Source organism: Rhamphochromis longiceps, linkage group LG18 (genome assembly GCF_057381845.1).
Source record: "Rhamphochromis longiceps isolate RC_006_pf linkage group LG18, R_longiceps_female_GT1.1, whole genome shotgun sequence".
NCBI classification, from domain to species: domain Eukaryota; kingdom Metazoa; phylum Chordata; class Actinopteri; order Cichliformes; family Cichlidae; genus Rhamphochromis; species Rhamphochromis longiceps.
In genome coordinates, this window is record NC_140574.1 from 32745778 (window position 1) to 32768454 (window position 22677).

At 44.1% G+C, this 22677-nt stretch overlaps 1 protein-coding gene across 2 annotated transcripts in view; it reads right to left on the reverse strand.

Moving 5' to 3' along the window:
- chd7 (chromodomain helicase DNA binding protein 7) overlaps nucleotides 1-22677 on the reverse strand; it is a 72227-nt gene that overhangs the window by 44748 nt on the left and 4802 nt on the right. For both annotated transcript variants that reach the window (XM_085389080.1, XM_085389079.1), the window contains exons 2-3: nucleotides 7798-9378; nucleotides 7056-7387 (exon numbers count right to left, since the gene is read on the reverse strand). In XM_085389080.1, coding sequence (XP_085245206.1) covers nucleotides 7056-7387; nucleotides 7798-9259 — 1794 coding nt within the window. In that variant the 5' untranslated portion in view covers nucleotides 9260-9378. The remainder of the gene's footprint in view (nucleotides 1-7055; nucleotides 7388-7797; nucleotides 9379-22677) is intronic.

The window sequence follows — 22677 nt, forward strand, 5'->3', positions numbered from 1 at the left end:
CTGGAGCCTGGGGCTCGCTCGGGCCCCTTCGGGGGTGGGGTGCCCCCGGCCTCTCGGCCTGGGGCTCGGTCACTCAGGCACAGCTGGCGGCCGGCGGAGCTCACGGGCGCGTCACTGCAACTCCCCCTGGCTTCTGCTCCGCGGCTGCTGAGTGAGCCCTCATCTGGGACTCTCCTCAGCTCTTACTGGAACAGTGGCGCGGCTGCCCCTCTGTTGGTCTTCCATGGTTTCTTGTGTTCTGGGGGCCTCTGGATGTCTGGAGTTTTGATCTCCTCCATACCTGCTTCACACCCTGGAGGACGGGGCTATGGCCCCCCCACACTCCCTAGCAGATCGTTACATGGAGAAACCTTTGGAATACAAGCGCGCTGATCCACACAGGTATGCACACGGGTGTTCACTGCTCGTAGACCCAAATTACACCTTTCTTGGCTGCTACTTCGAAGCACATCTGTCCTGCGTGCTGCACAACAACATTGAATATTTAGTATTTACTGCTGTTTACACTTAGCTAGATTAATACGATGGTGTTGTGTTTAGTATGTTGCTTTGTTTCTTTTTTTTTTGTCTTTTTTTGCTTGTTTTCTATTCTTCTCTCAACAGGTGATCCAGGAGATTTTTATTTTTTTTCTCCCCCCCTTTCTCACTGTCCCTCTCCCCTTCTGTTTTTCCTTTCCTTCCTCTTTCTTTCTCCCTTTCCTATCTCTCACTCATGTCTGTCCCGTCTGTAACATCTGGAAATAAAATATAATAAATAATAAAAACAAAGATCGACCAAATGGACCAATACGGCAATGCCACGATGATCCATTTGGCAAAGTAAATCCATTGGGTATCCTTGTTGGTCTTCAGACAACAATTCTGATGGCTAAAGAACCAAATGGGACAGGCGAAAAAAAACCAAAACCAAAAAAAAAAAAAAAAAAACCAATTTATTATTTTTGGATTACTGATTATAAATCTACTAATCATTTAAACTCTAAAACGAATAATCTCAAATGCGGACTGGCTTCACTGCTGGTTCACCTGTCAATCAATACTGATATAAATTCTGCAGGGTGGGGTATGAATCTGTCAGTAATGGCAGACCAGAGCAGAGGGGGAGAAGGGACTCAATCATCCATCCATGAACACGGCTGCCACCTCCTCCCTCCCTTCAACTCCCTGTTGCTGCAGCTTCCGCCCCCTCCTGCCTCGACTCCAGCAGCCTAACCTTAGTAAACAAACTGGCTGACACTTCATCTTTCCTCCTGTCTCCAGCAGACTAAATCCCATCTCCTTGCTCCTTCTCCCCTCCACCACCACCACCACCTCTTCTTTGCTCCCAAGTAAGCTTTCTGTGACAGGAAACTGGTTACCAGCTGTTGGGAGCCTTTCCAACTGCCTCTCCTCTTTCTCCCTCTCTCTTCCATCCCTCCCCCCTTTCTCTCCCTCCAGCTGCTCAGGGTCCCAGTAGCAGATGGGAAATCAGGCATCATGACACGAATAAATTATCTCCATACTTCAAAAAGGAGGGAGCGTGTGTGTGTGTGTCATATGAGAGCAAGAGACCAAGCCTTTGAGAGTGTGTGTTTGTGCGTGCATGTGTAACACATGTGTGCAGTTGTGTGTGTTTCAATGAAGTGTATGAGCATCAGCAAGTTTACAGCAAAATGCCTCAGCAGCGCACACACACAGCTTGTTCACTTGGAGGAGGAAGCGCTTGCTATCACTGCAAGTCCACTTCCATCAGGAGAATGCAAATATGTGTGTGCGGGGACACACACACACACACACACACACACACACACACACACACACACACACACACACACACACACACACACACCTAACTACTGCAAGGTCACATCACACAAACCTCTACACACATGCACACAAACACCTGCTGACACACACGTAAACTGAGCCTTTTAGGCACACAAACAGGAGGGGAGTGAGGGATCGAGAGAAAGAGGGAGAGATGGCGAGGGGGGATGTGGTGCCAAGAGATAAATCTGTCCTCCTGCCAAGCTTCCTAGATAATCAATCACAGGAATGACAATGGAGACACACACAGTGTGTACACAAACACACATGTTCGAGTGCTGCGTCAGGTTTGGCGTTCTGCAGGGTGAATTCATCTGCCATTTCCACAGGTACTGGTTTAAATCCAGTGTTTCCATCAACAATGGAACGTTTTATTGTTCTTTTCTGAGACATGATCTCCATTCACTTCCAAAACAGATTGTAATATCATACCCAATAATTGGATTTCATAAAAGGGGGGAAAATCCTTAAAAGACCACCAACAGAAGAGCTGCATGGCTAATGTAACAGATTCAGTAGGTGAAGAGCGTCAAGTGTCAGCTCTCAGCGAACAGAGGGGAGGACAGGAGGGGAGAGTGTGAGGATGAAGGTGAGTGAGAGGAGAGAATAGTGCCATGGTTAAATCAACCAGGCAGAAGCACTTAATATACACCTATTACGCTCACATCTTGCTCCATGTTTTTATTGTTTGACTCCACTAAAGCTGCACTTCTTGATTCACAGTTCAAAATCTTTATCACACTGTGGCAGACTACACATTTGATTAACAACTGAAAGAATCCTGGAAAATCGGTTATAATATCCTGGGATGTGGTGCAGCCCCTCCATTTATCCTCCATCTAAAACAGTTTAAGCTCATTCTCCATTAAGCCAACTTTGTTCTAATTGACCTCATTGACAACTCGTCAGTAATAAGTCAAAATATCAGAAGAAAACTGAACAGTGTCCAACATTTGTCACGTTTTGTGACTATGGTATAAAACAGAAATTACAAGATCAAAATTTAATCACAGTGATTATATTCTGATAATTATTAGAGCAACATTGAAGCACAAGCTTTGATCAGTTAGTTCTCACACAGAAATGGTTGCGTAAGCTTAATGTACTGGGTATGAGGTTAACTTTTTAGAATCTGAGAATCTTTATTAAAATGTAAATTTCCACCCCCAGACACAAATGTTAAACTAATTTCTTCAAGTCAGAGAATGTTGCATATAATTAAATTTTTGCTTGACGCATAAAGTTAAAAGATTAAAACTGATAAAACAAGTTTAAAAAAAAAAAAAAGAGAGACTTTTCCATTTGATTACATTTTGTATGATGGATTATGCAGAAAAAGTAGAATTGGGTTGAAAGATCTATCGCTTTATCACCTATTCAGGTTGTAAATCGTGTTTTTAAAAGTAACTAAGTAATTAATTACTTTTGAAAATAAGTAATCAGTAAAGTAACGGGATTACTTTTTTGGGAAAGTAATCAGTAATTAGTTACTGATTACTTTTTTCAAGTAACTTGACCAACACTGGTCAGAACATGGTATGTCATGTTCAGGTGGAAACTAGCGAGCTAACTTCCTGCTAACTATTAACTCGGTTAAATTTAATAAATTCTGTTTTCATGGATGTCTGGATGTTAAACTTAATTGTTAAACCTGGTAAAGCAGCAACACTGATCATTTTATTAAAGATGAACGAATTTAGGCAGTTTTTAACTCTCAGTGATGCCACAGTGATCGTTTCACTTTAGGACCTGAAGCAGACGGAGTTTTGCACCCAGATTACTCCGCGAGGCTCCTGACTACAGTAGCCGTAATGCTCCAACAATCCATCAAGCGGTGCGGCTTCGTAGCTTACCAAAGTCGTACTAAAACATTTTGACAGATTTTTGAGCGCCGTGCACCACATAAAATCGGTTCAAGGTCAGTAAGCACAACCAGAATTCATACATAAGGCGCACCGGAGCATGTTTCAAATTATACCACAATATGGATTTTAGGCCATATAGCCCAGCCCTAATCATATCTAATTGGTTAGATCAATGGCAGTCACTAGACCAGGGGTGGGCAATCTCAGTCCACGAGGACTGGTGTCCCTGCAGGTTTTAGATGTGTCCTCGAACCAACACAGCCGATTTAAATGGCTAAATTAGCTCCTCAACATGTCCTGAAGTTCTCCAGAGGCCTGGTAACGAACTAATCATGTGATTCAGGTGTGTTGACCCCAAGGTGAGATCTAAAACCTGCAGGGACACCGGCCCTCGTGGACTGAGATTGCCCACCCCTGCACTAGACTATAATGTAAAAATTTGCAAATGTTAGCAACTCTCAGCCTGAATTGTCACCTTTTGGGACAAGGTGACTGTGGCTAAGATGGTGTCAATGCCTCTAAAAGGACACATGCTTCTTAACCTCCTAGGACCTGGCGTCCACATATGTGGATATCACATTTTGGGTTATTTAGACCAAAATACTCAATTTTGCTCTACAAGGGCCTGATATCCACTTACGAGGACATTATACTGCTACTGTTCTATCGAAATTTTAAACGACTATCCTCATAAGTGGCTCTCATTTTTCTCAGAAACAAAAATTAGGTAAAAAAATAAATAAAAAATAAATAAATTAGTAATTCTTTGTTTTTACATTCATCAGGTCCCAATCAGCCCAAATATCAAAGAAATTAAAAATGCATGCCGTGGAAGAGTTTGGGTTTTAGGAGGTTTAAGGAATTTTTAACACCAGAAATTCCTTAAAAAAGAAAAATGGTGCATTTCTTTCACAGATATGAACACTGGTGATCTGGAAATTTCAGTTTAAAATATAATGCAAGAAAACCTGGATGCTTACACTTAAAACATAGTCCTGAGTTTGACAACTTAAGCAAAGGTCAAGTGAGCCATATGCTGAGGGGATAAATACTGCACACCACTTTGTTATATTATTCTAATAACATAAACTTTGCTTGCTTTTGTTGACACTTTATGTGTAAGATGGGGAACATGTTCTTTTTAGAGAGAAGATTCAATACAAACAAATTTCTATCCTGATGGAACCGGTTCCCACCTATAGCACAAGGGCTCACTGACTCACTGGTTTTATGAGTATAAAAAGGATGTGAATCATATACTGTGGCCTTCTCAGTCACCAGTATAACACAGATAAACAGCTTTAGGAGACTTTGGACTGTCATGTAAGGCAGTGCTATCCAACAACATAATCAAAGCACCAATGAGGAGATATCAGGAACAACTGTACTGCCCGAAGAGGTACTAGAACAAAACACTTTTTTCCTTAACCTCTAACATGTCTATGTTGTTATAAAGTATATATGCCTATAACTTGTATAGACATATATATATGTAACAAGTACAAAGTCATACTATCTGCTGTCAATCTCCATTGATCATTTTCACTTAGTTTGACTTTGTGTGTCCAGTGAATCCAGAAGACAAGTGTCCATCCCAGCATCCATCTATTATTATAGACAGACAGTTCAGATGGGATAAATTTCAACTTTACCAAGAGAAAAATCAATGAAAAATGAACTGTGCTCGTGTGTTGAGTAAGCAGTCAGCTGCAGAATATTTTCATTCGCCGAACTTCGAAAAAACGAGCACCCGGCGTCTTCATATCAAAGCAGCATTTCCTCAAAGCTACAGAACCCCAGTAAGCTAGATGTATAGCAGAGCAGGGGGAGGGGTAAGACAGGCGCGTTATATGTCAACTAGAGTGCTGCACACAACATAGTGTGCGTGAGATGTAGAATAAAGGTCACACCCCAGCACTCTGCCAGAGCTTTGACCTTGAGCTGCTGACGAAGGCACGCGTGCATGTGTGCGTGCATGTGTAATAACCATGCTTAGTGAACAGATGGAGCTTAGAGTACCAGACATGCAGTCATCATGACTGACTGACCAGCTTGGTGTGTGTGTCTGTGTGTGGAGCTCTTTCTAACAAGTGCATCATGAGGCGCACAGAAACCTTGCTTTCCGGGCCACATGCACACGCTACTCTAACTCCTCTAGTTAGGCTATCCTATTTCTCAAGGCACATTCACTATTCCGTTCCAGAGCACCGTTGGTGTGTGTGTAATGACGGGGGCTGCTGGGCCTGCAGCTAGAGCCAGAATGGCAGAACGGCACATGCAGTGCATGCCCCAGTGAGGAGCAAGGCTCACCAGTCAACCTGGCATGTAGGTCAGGAGTGCTGGATAAATTAAGTGTGACGGCTGAAATGTCAACCACTGAACACAGCGATGTAGGCTTGGAAGTGGGGAGGTGGGGAGGCGTGGGGGTGGAAGAGAAAATGGGGACTGGATCTTTGGGTGTGTATGTCCATAGGGCTGCTATTGTATGTGAATGGGTCAGTGGAGAAAGGGGGCTTTGAGCAACAAAACAAGCTAATGGAAGGCGAGGACACGTGACGCAGGCGGCAATGGTGGCAGGCGGCACTCAAACCCACAAACGTGCTGGTCGCCACTGAGAATGTCTTCCCACCATTCCTGTCCTCCCTTCACTTGAGATTTTCTTTCGGTTTTTCACTTCTTTCCTCTTAATGTTTTTTTTCTCTCACTCCAAATCACTTAATCACACCCCATCCTCACGGTCTCCCTGTTGTCCAAACTGTCTCTCTGCACATCCGGCTACACAACATTAACTTAATGATGGCACCCCTGAAAAGGAGAGGACAAATAGTAAGACAGACAGGGAGAGCGGAAAGAGAGGAGACTGGGAGGAGAGAGACAGGAAGGGAGGTTTCCTCTACAGAGGAGGGGGATAGTGGAAGCAAGGGGGAGGAGAAATTATGCTAGTGGCGCCTCTGTGCATGCGTGTGCATGCGTGTGCACGCGTGTCGCAGGATATGCAGCTCACAGGAAATAAGCGGCTGCAAAAATCCATACCCCCTCCCCCCACCACACACACGGAAACACAACCACCGTGCACGAGGCCCGCAGCAGAACACACAAAAGGAAAAAAAAAAAAACCATGAACAAACATACACAAAACCCCAGTGAGCCAGTGCCCAATGCACCGCTGTGTTCTCAAATGTCATGTACAGACACACACACACTCCTGCACACACATACACACTTCCCTTACACTCCAAATACACACATTCCCCCACCCACATGAAAAATAAACATTCACATAAAATACACCCACACATGAAAACAAATGCACATAGTCTTGATCTCACTCACACATACTCAGCCTTGCTACCACATCAAAGTGTCTGTTTGACGGAGACTCACCTGTATGTGAGGCACTTTCTGTGGGGTAAGAGGGGGTGAGGAGAGTGGGTGGGAGGCAGAAGGTGGAGGTGCCCACGGGTGGGAGGCCTGGTTGGGGGGAGGGGGCGTGCTCTGCAAGTGATGAGGGTGTGAGGGCAGGTGTGTGTGCTGCGTCTGAGGGCTCTGAGTGGGTGGCCCAAGGCCCTGGTTTGGAGCCGGGATTCCATGTTGACCAACAGGCGGTCCCTGAAAACTCATGGGTGCCGGCTGCATATGCTGCCCACTTCGAGAGGCCTGCTGCTGGGTCTGGAGTAGACGCTGGTCTCCGCCCTGGTTTGCGGGGGCTTCGTGCCCTGGATAAAGCGACAGGACAAAAAAGGAAAAAACAAACAAACAAAAAAAAGAATCATTATCATCGTGTCACCCTTGTCAACTATTTAGATGGAATCAAGGCAGTATTCCTTTTTACCCTGTGTTTGATAATGAAATTCATCTGAACACTTTGATGCCCCCCCCCCCCCCAAACAGATGTGGACATACTCTTACTTTTCCATATTTTGATCATTTCTCTTAAACAAAAGTCACATTTCAAGTATCATGGCATCAAATCATGTGCCTGTTTAAGCTTTACTCAGTATTTAGCCAATACAACCATGATGGAGATGGCTTTAGTTTCTAGTTCTGTCCTTTTGTAAATTGAAGAAACTGATCTTGATCGCCAATAAAGGATCAAAGTGAAGCCCGTGAACAGAACACTGCTTACCCTGCTGCTGCTGGAGCTGAGGCCTGTTTGGTCCCATTTGTGCACCACGCTGTGGCCCCATACCAGGATACATCTGCCCCGCACTGGGGGCCATGCTATGGGGTTGCTGGTGTTGGGGGTGTGGGGCAGGCAGCGGGGTTTGTGGAGTCCTCTGTGGATGGGCCATAGCACTGGGTGGAGAATGCATTGCTGTGTATCCTGCAACCTCTGGGGGCCCAGCTAGCCCTGTGCTAGGAGGTCTGCCCTGTTGGGCGGGAGGAGGGGTCGGGGCTCCCAAAACCCGCATTGGGGACATGGATGAAGGAGAGGAGTAGGTTCCCTGAGCTGGGGGGGCAAGATGGGACTGGGCTTGGTTTTGGGGTTGGGACATATTTTGCGGGTGGTTTAGGGGGTGCATAGGCTGGCTCTGCTGCCCTGCCTGCTGCTGCATCGGGGCAGAATGAGTCTGATGGGCTTGGTGTGGTGGTCCAGGGGGGTATCGTTGTCCCTGCTGCCCTGCTGCCGGGCCTGTTCCCTGGTTAAACCTCTGGCCAAGCTGCCCTGATCCCATGGGCTGGCTGGCATTAGCACTGACATTAGTATTAGGAGCCTGGCCCATCCCAGGTCCTATGGCACCATACTGGGGCTGATAGCCAGAGTACTGAGTACCCCCAAACCCTCCCATGCCTTGTTGGTGGTGGGGGTGCGGCGGCTGTCTGGATGGGGAGTGTGGATATCGGGATGTGTGTCCCATATTGGGATAGCCTTGGGATTGTGCCTGAGGCTGAGGGTGTCTCATCTGGTTACCCCCGATTCCAACATGTCCCAAGTAGTGAGATGTGTCCTGAGCAGGAGGGGGTGCCATGCTCTGTGGAGGGTAGTGTTGATTCATGCGGGCTGCATTAGATGTGGGTGGACCTTGAATCCCACCATAATTGCCTTGAGACATTTGGTAGCTTCCCATCTGGTTGGGAGTAGCCCCTGGTTGTGCTGGAGCCTGTGGATAAGCTGGTCTGGTCTGCTGCTGCTGCTGGCCCCAAACTCCCCCACCTCCTCCTCCTCCTCCAGTATCACCCTGGTACCCATGGTGGGGGTTGCTAGCGTTAGCTGGGTTACTGTGGTAGTGGGAGGTCATGCCATTCATAGCCGTGTTCACATTTGGGGGACCCTGGCTGGGGCCATTCTGAGCCATCATTCGTCCTCCAGGGGTGCCGGCTTGATCATAGCCTGTATACGGGCCATGGTCGTACATTTGCCCCAATTTAGGCTGTGCTGGGGTAGGCCCACTCCCATGCATCATCCCCTGGTGGTATCCCCTGCTTCCCTGGTGTTCATGGTTCAGAGCGGAATTTGTCTGCTGGGCAAGAGGAGCAGACTGGCCTGGGACCGACTGCTGAGGAAAGCAGTCTCCTAAACCATCTAACCCATCTGAGAACAGCCCTGGGTCGTCCCCGAATAAGCTCAACATCCCAGGGTCCGCCATGACTGGATGGAGGCCCCACAGATGGCGGGGACTGGATGGAGGGAGATTTGTTGTGCGGTGAGAAGCTAATCAGATAGCTGCTAATTTGAAGCTTTCCACCATGGTCCTCATGAAGGTTTCTGGTGAGACAGGAAGAGAAAAAGAAACAGTGGAATTAATGCAGGTATTCAGAGAAGGGCAAAGAGCTCCTGGATGCTTCACTATGAAAATAATTTACTTTAACAGTCCCCCGATGAACTGTCACATGCTGCCTTTGTTAATTGATACAGAACTAGTCTTCAATAGTTCTGTATTAATAAAGTGTTTACATAGTAAATCCACAGCCACCTAACTTAATCTACTCATGTAGTGTGATACTATTAACAGGTATAGGACTCCATATGCCAGTAACAATATAATATACCAGTTTCTCATATTAACTTTATATTCAGCAAGTTGTTTTATCATTTTTTGATGAATATGAGCGAATGACTTCATCCACAATTACTCAGTCCTCCTCACTCTTATTTCCAATGATTAGTCACTGCTAAAAAGCTGTGAGAGTCCCCAGCATCCTTCAGCAGCTCACCTAGAGAGCATCTTATCTGGTTTGCTCCAACTAGACTATATTAGGCTGCAGCTGGTCAACGAACCCTTGTTCTGCTCTGCTCCAGGGCAGCTCTAAGCAGAACCTACAACAGGTGGAGAGCTGGTTCATTTTCAGCTACACCAAGCTCACAGAGGGTGGAGAGCAGAGCAAGGAGTACAGCCATCAGCTGCAGTCCAACACACGGACGTGGAGACTCACTGGAAAAGCAACTGATTTAGAGGCTAGTTACACTAATAATAATAATAATAATAATAATAATAATGGATTGGATTTATATTAAAAAAAAAAAAAAAAGGATTTATATAGCGCTTTTTCAAGGCACCCAAAGCGCTTTACAATGCCACTATTCATTCACTCTCACATTCACACACTGGTGGAGGCAAGCTACGGTTGTAGCCACAGCTGCCCTGGGGCAGACTGACAGAAGCGAGGCTGCCATATCGCCTACACCAGTAGGCGGTAGGGTGAAGTGTCTTGCCCAAGGACACAACGACCAGGACAGAGAGCCCAGGGATCGAACCGGCGACCTTCCGGTTACAGATATGCTTCCCAACCCCCTGAGACTACAGTAACTTTTGCAACAACATAATCATATCATAAACCTGAGTACTGATGGTGCTGATCACCTGTACAAAGAGACAACACAGTTTAGTTTAAGCTAGCATCTAAGATGTATTGATCAGCAAGGGGTAATCAGATGAGCATGAAAACCATTTTTTCTCCTCCGTGGTTGGTATCGTATAAAGTTAGACATTTCTTGTAGGGACATTTTCTACAAAGGTAGCTTTTTGAATTCAGGAGTAAAAGCCAAGAACACAATTTATTTTGATTCTTTTTCCATTCTTAGAAAATGCTTTTCTTCTGCATGCAGAACTGAACTGCCATCTTTATTAACTATGGTATGATGGCCTCACTCGTAAAGATTTGTTTATCCGGTGAGGTAAAACACGAAGATGTTAAAAATTATTTTTTTTAAAAGGCAACCACTGAATCAAACTTTTCTATATCACCCCACCCCCAAGAGACCATCCCCCACCTCCATTTTTACTAAACAAAGAACTTCTTTCTTTTCCAACACACACTTGGAGTCAGAGTGTGTGTGTGTGTGTGTGTGTGTGTGTGTGTGTGTGTGTGTGTGTGTGTGTGTGTGTGTGTGTGTGTGTTTTAGAACAAAGGACCCAGCAGATGCAGCTCTGTTTGAACAGCAGCAGCTGCCATCCAGCCAGCCAGAAAACAGCAAGCCAACAGGCCACAGAGCCTGCCCATACACCAGTCAGTCAGTGGTTAGCTTTTCAGTCAGCAACTCATTCAGCTGGCTAACTAACCAGTCAGTCCTGGCAGATGTTTGAAGGTACGGGAATTAGCCACCTGCTACCTGTGGGCTTCCCTTTCCCTCTGTATAAAAAACTAGATTAAAATGCGTATGGGAAACTTACTGCTAAGAACTCAGCATTATTTGTGTGATAAAATTAGGAATCTGAGAAGCTTAGAGGCCAATGTAACAAGCGAGTGAGTGTGAGTGAGAGGATGGAGGTAGGTGGATCTGAGCATGCTTGAAGTGTGTGTGTGTGTAGTGGAGATAGAGAGGACTGGGGGAGGTTTGCTTGTTGCTTCTATGCGCTGCAAAAACCAACAGCCAGCCGCTACAGAGTTCCCCACCCCCCCAAACTCCTTCGCCCCATTTCTATCCTCCTCCACTCCTCCCTCCCACATATTGGTTCATTATAGAGCTCGGCAGGTATCGGGGATAAAACGTGTCATTATTTCCACTCACGTAAAGTAGCACACAAGCATTAGCAAGTTTTCCTTCTTAATAAATATTTGGCACTGTAAAACTCCTCGTGCCCACACAAATAATCAAAGTAGGCAACTGACATTCCAAATCGTCAGATTTAGTGAAGCACCTCTCACTGCGGGCTAACTAGGTCTGAGCATACAGCCTGCTGAGGTCTATCACAGCATGGGGTGCATCCTGGACTGGCTCACGTGCCTATCACAGAGCTGGGCCTACATTTGGTGCAGTCTGCATGGCAGAGAAGCAGCACTTCTGCTACTGTTTTGTCAAAAATATGACCACACTTCACATAAAGCCTGCTGCTTCCTGTCACCAGGCAGATGTTTTCTCTTCAGCTTTACTCGAGAGGATAAAACTGTTAGAACTGATTGGTCCAACATCCTTTCACTGCTCCCACCATCTGCTATTGCCAGAAACTGAATGCTGTAAAAACTACCACGTTCTACTCAGTTAAAACACAGAAGTCAAAGTGATACTTTTAAACTAATCCAAGACTTTTTTTGTTTGAAAAGTTTCAAGAATCTAAAAGTTAACGTTTGAGACTAACAAGCACAAGTTATTTGTAACCAGATGTGATTCCTCAAAGTCTCTTTGCATACTCTTTAATGTCTGCTTTTTGGGTGACAATACCCTTATAAACTAAAGCCATTCACTAAGTAACATGACATTAGCATGACACAGCGCTACAGTGAAAAAGCTCTCCTTTAAGCCTTGAGCCTTTCTGTTGCAAAACTCCAAGATGCCAGCTGGGAGCATCCACTCTTGTTGTGTAAATAGCATTAAGAGTCCTTTCCTCCATACCTATGAGCCGTAAACAAGCTGCCTGTACGAACAAAGAGCTTATTACGGCAAAATGCAAAGGCATCCAAGACTTAAACTAGTGGTAGTTTCGTCAACAAGAGTTTAACTTTATATTGAGAACATTTTCACTGCTTTACCTGGAGCCATTTCTGACAAAGTGCCAGTCGCCAGTGACAAAAATACTATATCTGTCCTGTAAAGCAGGAAATCTGTTAGTCTTGGTCAGTTGGTTTTTAGTATTAAGTGACTGAATTGCAGGGAGGAGAGCTGCTAACACCTGAATGGCTTTACAGACAGTAACATGTTTGTTTACAATCCGAGTCTCCTCCTCTTCTGAAATTATAGCTATATATTTCTATAACTATATATAAAATAAGCACATTTAAGCTCGTCTCAAGCACAGTTGACTTTTCATGCAGTGTTGATGTAATGTGTTTTTTTCCCCCGTGTTCCTGAAAACTAGTTTAATCATCAATTAAAAATCACTAATTGGTAATTTAGACTTCTGAACATGTGAATTTAATTTACAAGGATAACAATTCATCTGAATTAATTATTTCACTCTTCTGCCAGTAACGCAACTTATTCTGCCACACCTGGATGGAGTCTCCAAATATCTGCACGTTGTCCTAATGGCAAAACTGTACAGTTGTGACTTACACAGCAGAGTGTTAGTCAGAGGGAACAGGAATGAAAATAAATTTGACATGCATGTGTTGAGACAGGGCCTCTGGATTACAAATAAGAACTTGGAAACTTGATTCTAAATACACATCAGCTAGGGCACACAGGTTATCAGTATCATATACTGGACAGGACCAATGATAAATGGGGAATTCACTGACCTTGGTCTATAAAGGAGATCTGATACTGTTTGTGTCAAGCTGACAGCACTTTTCTTGTAGAATTTGCTAACTTTGCACAAAACTCAGACACGCCCTTTGCCCCTTTTTAAGATCCCTGGTTGAGATGTGTTTCCATAAAGAAGTAGAAACACCTATAAAAGCTTTTCACTCGGTCAGCTATATTTTTGCTAGCTCCAGTAGGGCATTACTATAAACAGTAAACATGGACATGCCTGCTGGTGCACACTGAAGTTCAGCAGGTTCAAACTTCAAACTCAATAACCAGAGAGTGAACGTACATTTGTGTGTCCACTTTTGTTCTTGAACCGTTAGCTATGCATGATACACAGGTCAAAATGATCCTTATTCATTTCATATTTGGGAAGCAACCTCTACAGCTTCGTACACTTCAAGTCAACATTTGATTGGCTGCCCCTCTTAAACCCCCTCTTAAATTTTAAGGGGGGAAGGAAGAGTAGAGGAAAGAGTATAGTGGAGAGGAAAAACATGGAAGATGAGAAGGAAAAGTGGAGGAAGAAGAGATGAGAGTAGAGGGATATGGGTGGAAAGTGGGATGGCAAGGAGAGAAGTGAGGAAGCGAGAAGATGGGAAATACGAGGAGAGGAAAGCAAAGAAAAAAGAAGAGGAAGAAAAAAGGATGAGAGGAGAACAGCAGCATAGAAAGAGGGAGGAGAAGTAAAAGAAGAGGAGAAATTAAAGGGATGTAAGAGGAAGTGGGAAGGAAAGAGGAAGAAGTGAGGAAATAGAAAAATGTTGAACCACAGGTGCCTTAAAGGAGAAAACGTACAAACATTACCTTAAACCGCAAGTTTAAGAGGGGCAGGGCTGTGTGCCTGAGAAGACCAAAGTAGGATATCTCCTCTGAGTAGAGCAGTGTGAATCATAAGCATCTGACTCACTAGGATTAATTGTACATAGATTAAACTCCTTTGAAAAATTGGCCGTGTTTAAAATGAGTCTCCACCAATGTAACACTATGACAGAAAATAAGGAAAAGATATTATGCCATGTCTAGTTGCTTTTGTATAAGTCATTCAAACATTGCATGGCAGCTAAGGCCAATGTGCTGCGTGTTCTTAAAGCAGCACATCAAGTGTTGCATTAGAAGAAGAAAAAAAAAAAATTGTGTTCAGCTACTAGATTACCAAGAATACAGCAGCTCGGAAACGCAGTGCATTTCAGTCACTACAGGAAGGAAAGGTTTCTACTTGTGTCTGTGTCTCAGGTGAGAGTAATTGAGTGTAATGTCACATCCTTTGCAGCAAACTAGTGTGAGGGTAACTGATTTCCTGTCACACACACTCTACATATGAGTGAATCCCACATTACTAAATAAATGTAGCTATATAAGCACTTACTTGAGCCATCTATGTGTGTGTGAGAGAACAGCGCAGTTGCACGTGTGTGTGTGTCTCGAGGCTCCTTTGCTCCACTCATCCTCCTCATTTCTTGTCTGGCATTTAGAACTTAGCCTCCCACAAGATAACACTCGTCTGCAACGAGTGGATGGAGCAGGATACACTTCATCTTGCTCTTTATTTCATCCTCCATCTCTCTAGCGTATCTGTTCATCCCTCTGTGAAACCTGCTTCAGTCATGGAAAAGACAAACTCCTTGTTCTCTTGATTTAAACTTTCTGTACCACTTTCTTTGCAGTTTTAGCCCAAACTTGAGTTCTTGCAGAGATCACACAGTGACATACATATATGAAAACACGTGCACAGTTTGGCCCAGCTGTCATTGCACAGGGAATTAGGTGAGCGACCAGTGTGCCACTTTAAATGCCAAATCTCATCAAAGGATGAGGCTTTTAGGCCCCTATGCTCCTCCTGCCGTACCACACTTATGCTGAGGAGCCAAGTAGAAATTCAGATATATCCATACTGAACACCACAGATGTATCCGTTTAAAAAAACAACAACAACAAAAACCCCATAAAAACAAACAAGCAAGCTGTCATCTGAGCCAACTGAATACATACCAGTCAATGTTTAGCATGAAGCAGCAAACACTTTGTCCCTTCCCAGCTATGCAAATCAGTATCTTGGCATGTGATGAGCCTTCATGCTTGACCCTCAACAGCAAGTATCCTTAGCAGCTCACATACAACAACATAGACCTCCCATTTTTATGATGCAGGGCAAGCTGTTGATAAGTAGTCTGTGTGCTATCGGCAGTATGGTAGGCACTTCGACCTCCTATCCAACAAATTTACTCAGCCATCCAGTGACATAAAAAAAGAAAGGTACTAACACAGCCGAAAGCTCATGCTCACTTAATGTGGCTTCACACGACCACACTGATGGTTATCAGCATTTTCAGAAGTGACAGTCAATGTAGGTTTTAACAACAGGGGTCAGTTTGAAGGCGGATGACTCAGATAAACAAAACTTCAGTATTAGAGAAAAACATTAGTCAAAAACATTGATGGTGATGAACAAGGTAAACATCCTTTTTAGTTGCTGTCATGTTATTAAATGTCAGTAACAGATTTCATGGGAAAAAAAGACGACAAGAAAGTGATCCACTTTCATGTCACAAGACACTGCAAAAATCCAGAATATCAATCAATTATATTACAAGAGTAATATAATTACAAAACATACTGAGCAGAAAGTGGCAAGTGAAACTAGTGGGGAAATCTATTTTGAGCAGCTTAAATATGTTATTTTAGCTCCAGTCTGTCACTAATTGCTCATATATAGAGTTGGAGGATGTGCTGGCGTAACAGCATCAAAACTGGATAAACTCGACCGCGTTTGGATAAATGTCAAATCTACAAAATGACATAAAATGCTGAAGGAGACGTAAAAGAGCACAACAAAATGCGCTATCAGCCGATATGTGCCTGGCTGATTACCACTATCACAAGATTAACTGATGTTTATCTGCAAATATATTTATAATTTTATATATATTGGCTAATGTTTGATTAATTTCACCATACTGACAGTTATAATGGACAATTACAAAATCAACAAATCTAACAGTCGTCATTAAAACAATTCATTGTCAAATATGAGAACTTGTGTGAAAAATGATCTACAGCACACAAATGCTGGGTTTTATTAGTAATTTCTGTGCAGTATAAAGAAAGCACTGGAGGCAGCTAAGACAGGGTCAGGATGGGAGAGAAAGGGCCTTTCCTTTGCATTTCTTTGTGTTGCAACTCCAAGCAAACCGTGTCCCAAAATAAAACCTAAGATACTGTATCAAGACACTGACCTTGAAGCAGCAGACACTCTCCAGTTTACACACAGCTAGAAGCAATATGAAAAGGGTTTGGTTCGGGCACTATCAGAGGAGTGCACGGGCCTGTGAGGCAAATAACGTAATTACCAGCTCCACCTCACCTGAAAACACAACTGAAAGGCTCGTGTACGTATAGTTTTAACCAACTATACATGCATGAGTTTCAGCCAACTTGAAAAATACACATGCAATCACCAGCCAGGCTCAGGAATTCACACTGACTGTGCAGCTCTGTCAAACCACAATTATTGAGGCCACCCATTCAGCCAAGCCGAAACCGCAGAATATCACTGCCAAGTTAGTGCAACTGAATGGCCTTCTCTGGCTGCCGGAGGCATTACACAGCCTTTCACTGTAATGCATTAGAGATGGGCTTTCATTTAACAACAACCCCAAACAGGAACTCTAAGAAAAGACTGGCAGCCAGGCCCAATCAGAAGTGCCCACTTTATTTTTTACAATTTCTGTATATTGAGCATTTTACACATATCATATATCTGTTGGCCATTTAACAAAACACAGCGTGACAAGTCTCCAAGTTTTCAGTGCAGACAATCACCCACGTCAGGTGATCTAACTGATATGTTCTTCCCGTCGGCGTGAAGGCATGTTTGGGAGTGACGTCACCTGGTGTAAACTGGGCTGGAATGAAAACCCGCAGGCAGCAGGCACACCTCACCTTTTTCCTGCTCTGTAAACATTTCTGAACACCTATTGAAGTTGTCATTTTAAACACTCCAGAGAAATCTCGAGATGTTGACGATTTGCATGGGGCTGTCACCTTCTCGATCCACAGGCCTCATTTTAGTGGTTTCCTCTACTCTTTTTCCTCTCCACTATTATAGACACTTGCTGGTTTTTATTTGTTAACATCTATTACACTTGACCAAAATGACTGCAAATCACTTGGTGCATGCAGCGTCAGCCTGCGGTGAAGGAGGGGTGTGAGGGAGGGAGATTAGCCAACAGCGGCTCAATACAGTTCTGTCTGTGCCGTCGACAGTTTGGCAGCTAAACTGTCTGTAGCCTCCAGGCTTTACTACAGGAAATCTCTGCCATGTCAACAACACCATGTTTCCTCTGAGGCACAGACAGGTACAGACAAATAAAACCAAGCCAAAGAGTAAACTACACCAGTGCCTTAGCAAGCGCAACTTCACTAAACACCTCCGGGGTGGGGGGGATTTTTTTTTTTTTTTTTTTTTTTAAAGCAAATGATCTCCCTCTTCATCTGCAGGACACGTGTGCACCCACCCACCTCCCATTACCACCAGGATCTAAGCCACTATAATTTATACCTTTGTTCCCAAATGGAGGACAGCGTGCAAGAGCTGGCTAGCTGTGTGTGTAATTACGCTCAAGTGAGGGGATGCATGGCCGTGTGTTTGGGGCTGGGATTTGAGGGCCGGAAGGAAGGAAGAAAGAAGAGGAGGTGGGGGTTGACGGGGTGGCGATGAGGGGGGCCAAGAGAGCAAGGCGAAAAGAGAAAGAAGCAGTGAAGCTAAAGAAAATCTGGTTATTTTACGCACGGCTGCTTTGTTAATGGACACTGTGTGTGTTGGTTTGCGTTTGTGTGTGTGAGAGAGACTGGAGAAGGGGGTGGGTGGTGGCGGTGGGTCAGCAGGAAAGGGCTGTGTTTATCCAATCTGTTCCCTGCCTTTACCATGTGGTAGGAAAAACCACTGGCCGGCTCTCAGTCTGATCCCAGAAGACAGAGGCTGAGAGACAGACACAGGAGAGGGAGGGAGAGAAAGAAGTAGGCCACAGGGGGTAGCCAAGGAACCTGCTAAGAGAGAAAGAGTGCATGTCTCTGTGCTCACTGAGCTAAAGAACCTGTCATGTGGTTTGTGAAGCTATATGCTCCCTGAAAATCACTGGTTTAAGCAAGCCTATTTAAAAAGTGACACATATATGCCCAGAAATATTGGCCAAATAGTTTAAAGATTCTAGTGGGTTTAGTAGGTTTTCGGGCCTAAACAGGATTTTTGAGTTCTTTAAACCAAAGCTATAACTGAAGCTTCCAAATTTTTCGAGACACCAATCTGTTGCCAATACCAGGGTTTCTGCCAGCACATTACCAGGGTGGGGAACCATCACACTGATGGTCAGCTCAAAAGTTCCAACCATTGATTTAGGTAACATATCTTACACGGTTCTCCTGATTTGAGAATTAAATAATCAATAGCCAGGTTAACATTTATGAGAACTGTTTAATACTGTAATGTTGCTGAAACGAGAACTCTACCGACCTCTTTGAACTCCTTACAATGTGTTGTTATGAGTCATGAACATCAACCACTAGTAAGAGCTGAAGGGTGGAGACAAACACGGTACTGGCTTCGCAACAAATAAGTACCTAACCCTGCAACCCTTATATATCGCCCTGAAGCTCCTGTTAATCCCTTTTAAGGCATTAAAAAGACATTTTTGTAAGTTAAAAAACAGGACTGAAGAAGCAGGCAAATGCTATGACTCAGTGCCGGTTTACCTGTTCAGCTTATATCCATCCATTTGTGCTCACTGATTCGGCGAGTCTCAATCATTCATTGGTGTATGTAAATGAGGTTAAGTATGATTTGTTCTCCATCTGTTACATGCATTACTTTCTCTTCATGCTGGAGCTAGGAAATAAACTTGACAGTGTGTCGTCCCAGCTCCCTCCTCTCTGTTCCCGTGCACAGCGCTACACACAAGCTGTTCTGTCTGTGTCACTGCGGAATTAGCGATTAGCATTATCTCAGCTGATAGTGAGATAATACTCCATTACATGAGTACAAAACACTGTTTACAACAAGCATCAGTCATTGGTAATTATATGTTAACATTTCTTCTGAACAGAAACTGGCATTCCTAAATTCTGTAGATTCTAGTCATCAAAACTCAACAGCAGAGTGAAGCAAATCAAAACCAAATGTCAAATGTAGGATGTCAAAATAGACTAGACTGATTCTCAGTCTTCTTTTCTACACTTTGTGTCACTTACTACAAACAGGAAAACACAACCAAGAACAAAGGTTTAGACAAAGACTTGAATCTTTTTCAACAGACTGCTGAGAAATGCTTCCTAAGAACCTGAATGTTTCATTTGTGCTTAGCTGACGGGTTTCCTCCACTCATCTACTTAGAAGGTCACTGGATATATATGGTTGTAGAATGCATTTAGAATCTGTGGAAAGAGCTTATGCAAATCAAGAAAGACTTATGCTGGTTTAAATTGTGATAGGCCCTCACATGCAATAAGGTCATTGGAGTATCTTTTTTCCTATAAAGCAAATGTCTCAAATTTATAAATTAAGCCAGAGGGATGCATCTTTAAAAGATCTCTGCAGCTCCTAAAAGTACTCTACAGCCTGTCCTCTGCAGTACTAAAACTCTAGGGATGAATGAGTTTCCAAAACTTCTGCCATAGACTGGGACCAGATTAAGTGTCTTATCTGACCTTAATACATACAGTAGGCTGAACTAATATTTGACTTGTAGCATCTGACCCACATTGAGTTCAGATCAGGAGGCAGGTCACAATGCCCAGTCAGACGACATGTACCGACGCTTTCAGGATGAGCGCTGCAGTTAATGCTGGTATTTCCCCTACCACCCCTCAGAGTCTGTAGCTGTAGGCATTCAGAGCCGAAGGAGACAGGCGTCCCCTGTGTCTAAAACAAACCACTTCATTAATATGAATATTCCAGTGTTGTTTGAATCTTGATCAGAAAGTCAGAGCAGCAGGCATAAGCTGATATGAAGTTCGGAGATCAAACGGCTGCAGGTGAGGGGGAAATTGTAGCTTGGTAATGCAAATGACTTATCATAGTGTTACACTGCCACTATTACAGGCTTTGGGGAAAACCCTGCAAGTGTTCAAAAGCAGTAGTCTTTTCAAAAACTACAGGATTTGTCAGTAGCAGGGAGTCAGATCAGCTTGCTGAAAGAAAACCACCAGTGGTTTTGGGGCTGTTGAGAGATTTGTCATACCTGTTCAGACCAAAAAAAAAAAAAAACAAAAAACAAAAAACAAAAAACGAAGCTTTGGAAATACTTCTGAGCAACAAGAACATCACAGGCAGTACTTTCCTGACTCTCGGTCTAGATTTTCATTTTTGTAGAAAACATGAATACACAGGCTTCCAAAGAAAGGCTTTCATGGTGAATTCCCCATGAAAGTCAAAATGCTTAGGTATCCCTTTATGCAAGAGCAAACAGGAAGGCTCACACACTGATGATAAACAGGCTCTCCAGAATGCAACCCCCACTGCTGCTCAGTCAGTCACTGCTATCGACATGTCCTTTTCAACCAATGGGACAGCCAGGTCTGAACCAAATCCCCTGAGCCTGGATAGCTACACTTCTTGCCCCACCTGCCCAGGTGCTAAGACTTCCAGAGTCTACTCCAACTCCTACTCCAACAGTAGATGGAACTAGTCAACAACAGTAATGTGTCAGGGTGGTTTATAATCTATATTTATAAAAGTTCAAGACCCTACATATAAAAGGTGAACTCCTACAATCTGATGATGTCCTACGATTAGCACTTTGCAACAGTGAAGAACTCCCTTCTAAGAAGAAGAAACCTCCAGGCTCACGGAGGATCAGTCATTTACATGTTCAGGAAATTCCAATATTATCTGCCAAAAACAAAGATCTATGTACCTCTTACGAAAGTGTCTTTACTGGTTGAAATCTCTTTCACGTGTAGTTAACATCATCCTGTTTTCATTCCATCTCCCTAACTGGATGCTGATTCCAAAAGCAAGCAGCACTTAATCTTTCATCAGCAACGTGAATCACCGAGGAGAAATGGTGATCGAAGATGAGCAAGAAGGATGCATGGATGCCACAAGAGTGCCATTAAACCACAGCAAGCGCCGGGAAACTGATGAGATTTTTGCATGGCGCTGACGGAGCTTTTCAGCAATAGGATTCATCAGCAGCTGATGACACAAAACTCCCACATATTACCAGTGGAAAGGCCTTGGATTTAGCTTTGCTTATTTTCTTCCCATGTTAGCAAAGAGCTGAAGAGGGGAAACGGGATATTCCAAAAGTATATACAGCAGCAGAGGTCAACAACAGACTAAAAGGCCCATACTTGACAGGCCGTCTCCTCCAGCACATACAGAACACACGTACAGCCCACACACAAACACTTGAGAGCTGTATTAATGCCAGCCTCTCTCCTAGGCACAGCACTTGGTCCAGAAGGCCCTCGCTGCAGGAGGAGGATGGGGGAGGCAGGCGCAGAAGAGAAGGAGGGGGCAGAGGGAGAGACAGGTGAGAGGGAAGGATGAGAGAAAGCAGTAGACACAGTGATGACACTCAGTTTTGAATGTCACCACAGTGCTAAAGACCCCCGCTAACCTTTTGGCTGGAAATGAGAGCGCTGGACGGAGGGCGGGGGAGAAAACAGACAGCCAGGCAAAGATGGAGAGTGAGAAAGAGAGATGCAAAGGGTGAGAAAGAAGACTAGAAAAAAAAGGAGGTAGGCTTATGCAGAGGGGGGCAGAAAGGGAGTGGGTGGGTGGCTGAGGGGTGGAGGTGGAGCAATAGATAGCGAAGATGAAAGAGATGGAGGCAAACAACAGCACCACTTCTCATCCCCACTAACAGAAGTGCCATCTATGACACATGATGATAGGAGACAAAATGGCCCCCCTAACAAACAACAGTAATCTGATTCAGACACCCAACAGCAACCTTTCAGCACCAGATTGTCCAGTGCGCTGCATTACCTGCTGCTAGCTAACCTGCAGACAATCCACTCAGTTCAGTTTTGGCCGGGCAATCAGTGTCATCCATCTTATGTGCGCTTGTGTGTCCAGTGAGAGAGAGTGAGTGCTTTTCATCATTACTTTCAACTACATAACTACAGCGAAACCTCCACTGACCTCAAATGGATTTCAAAAATGCCTGCAATGCATCAGCTCTTAACGCCACAGACGTTCCCATAAACAAGCAGCTGTTCTTTAATACATGAGAAAAAGTTATTTTTCTCGTAAGCTCCACTTCTACAAAGACGTTGTGAAGATAACCTATCTTCAGTTATAAATCATATCTACATCAGAAACATTGTATACATTTTTCTTTTGTTACAGTTCAACCAGAGGTTATCTGTACTACG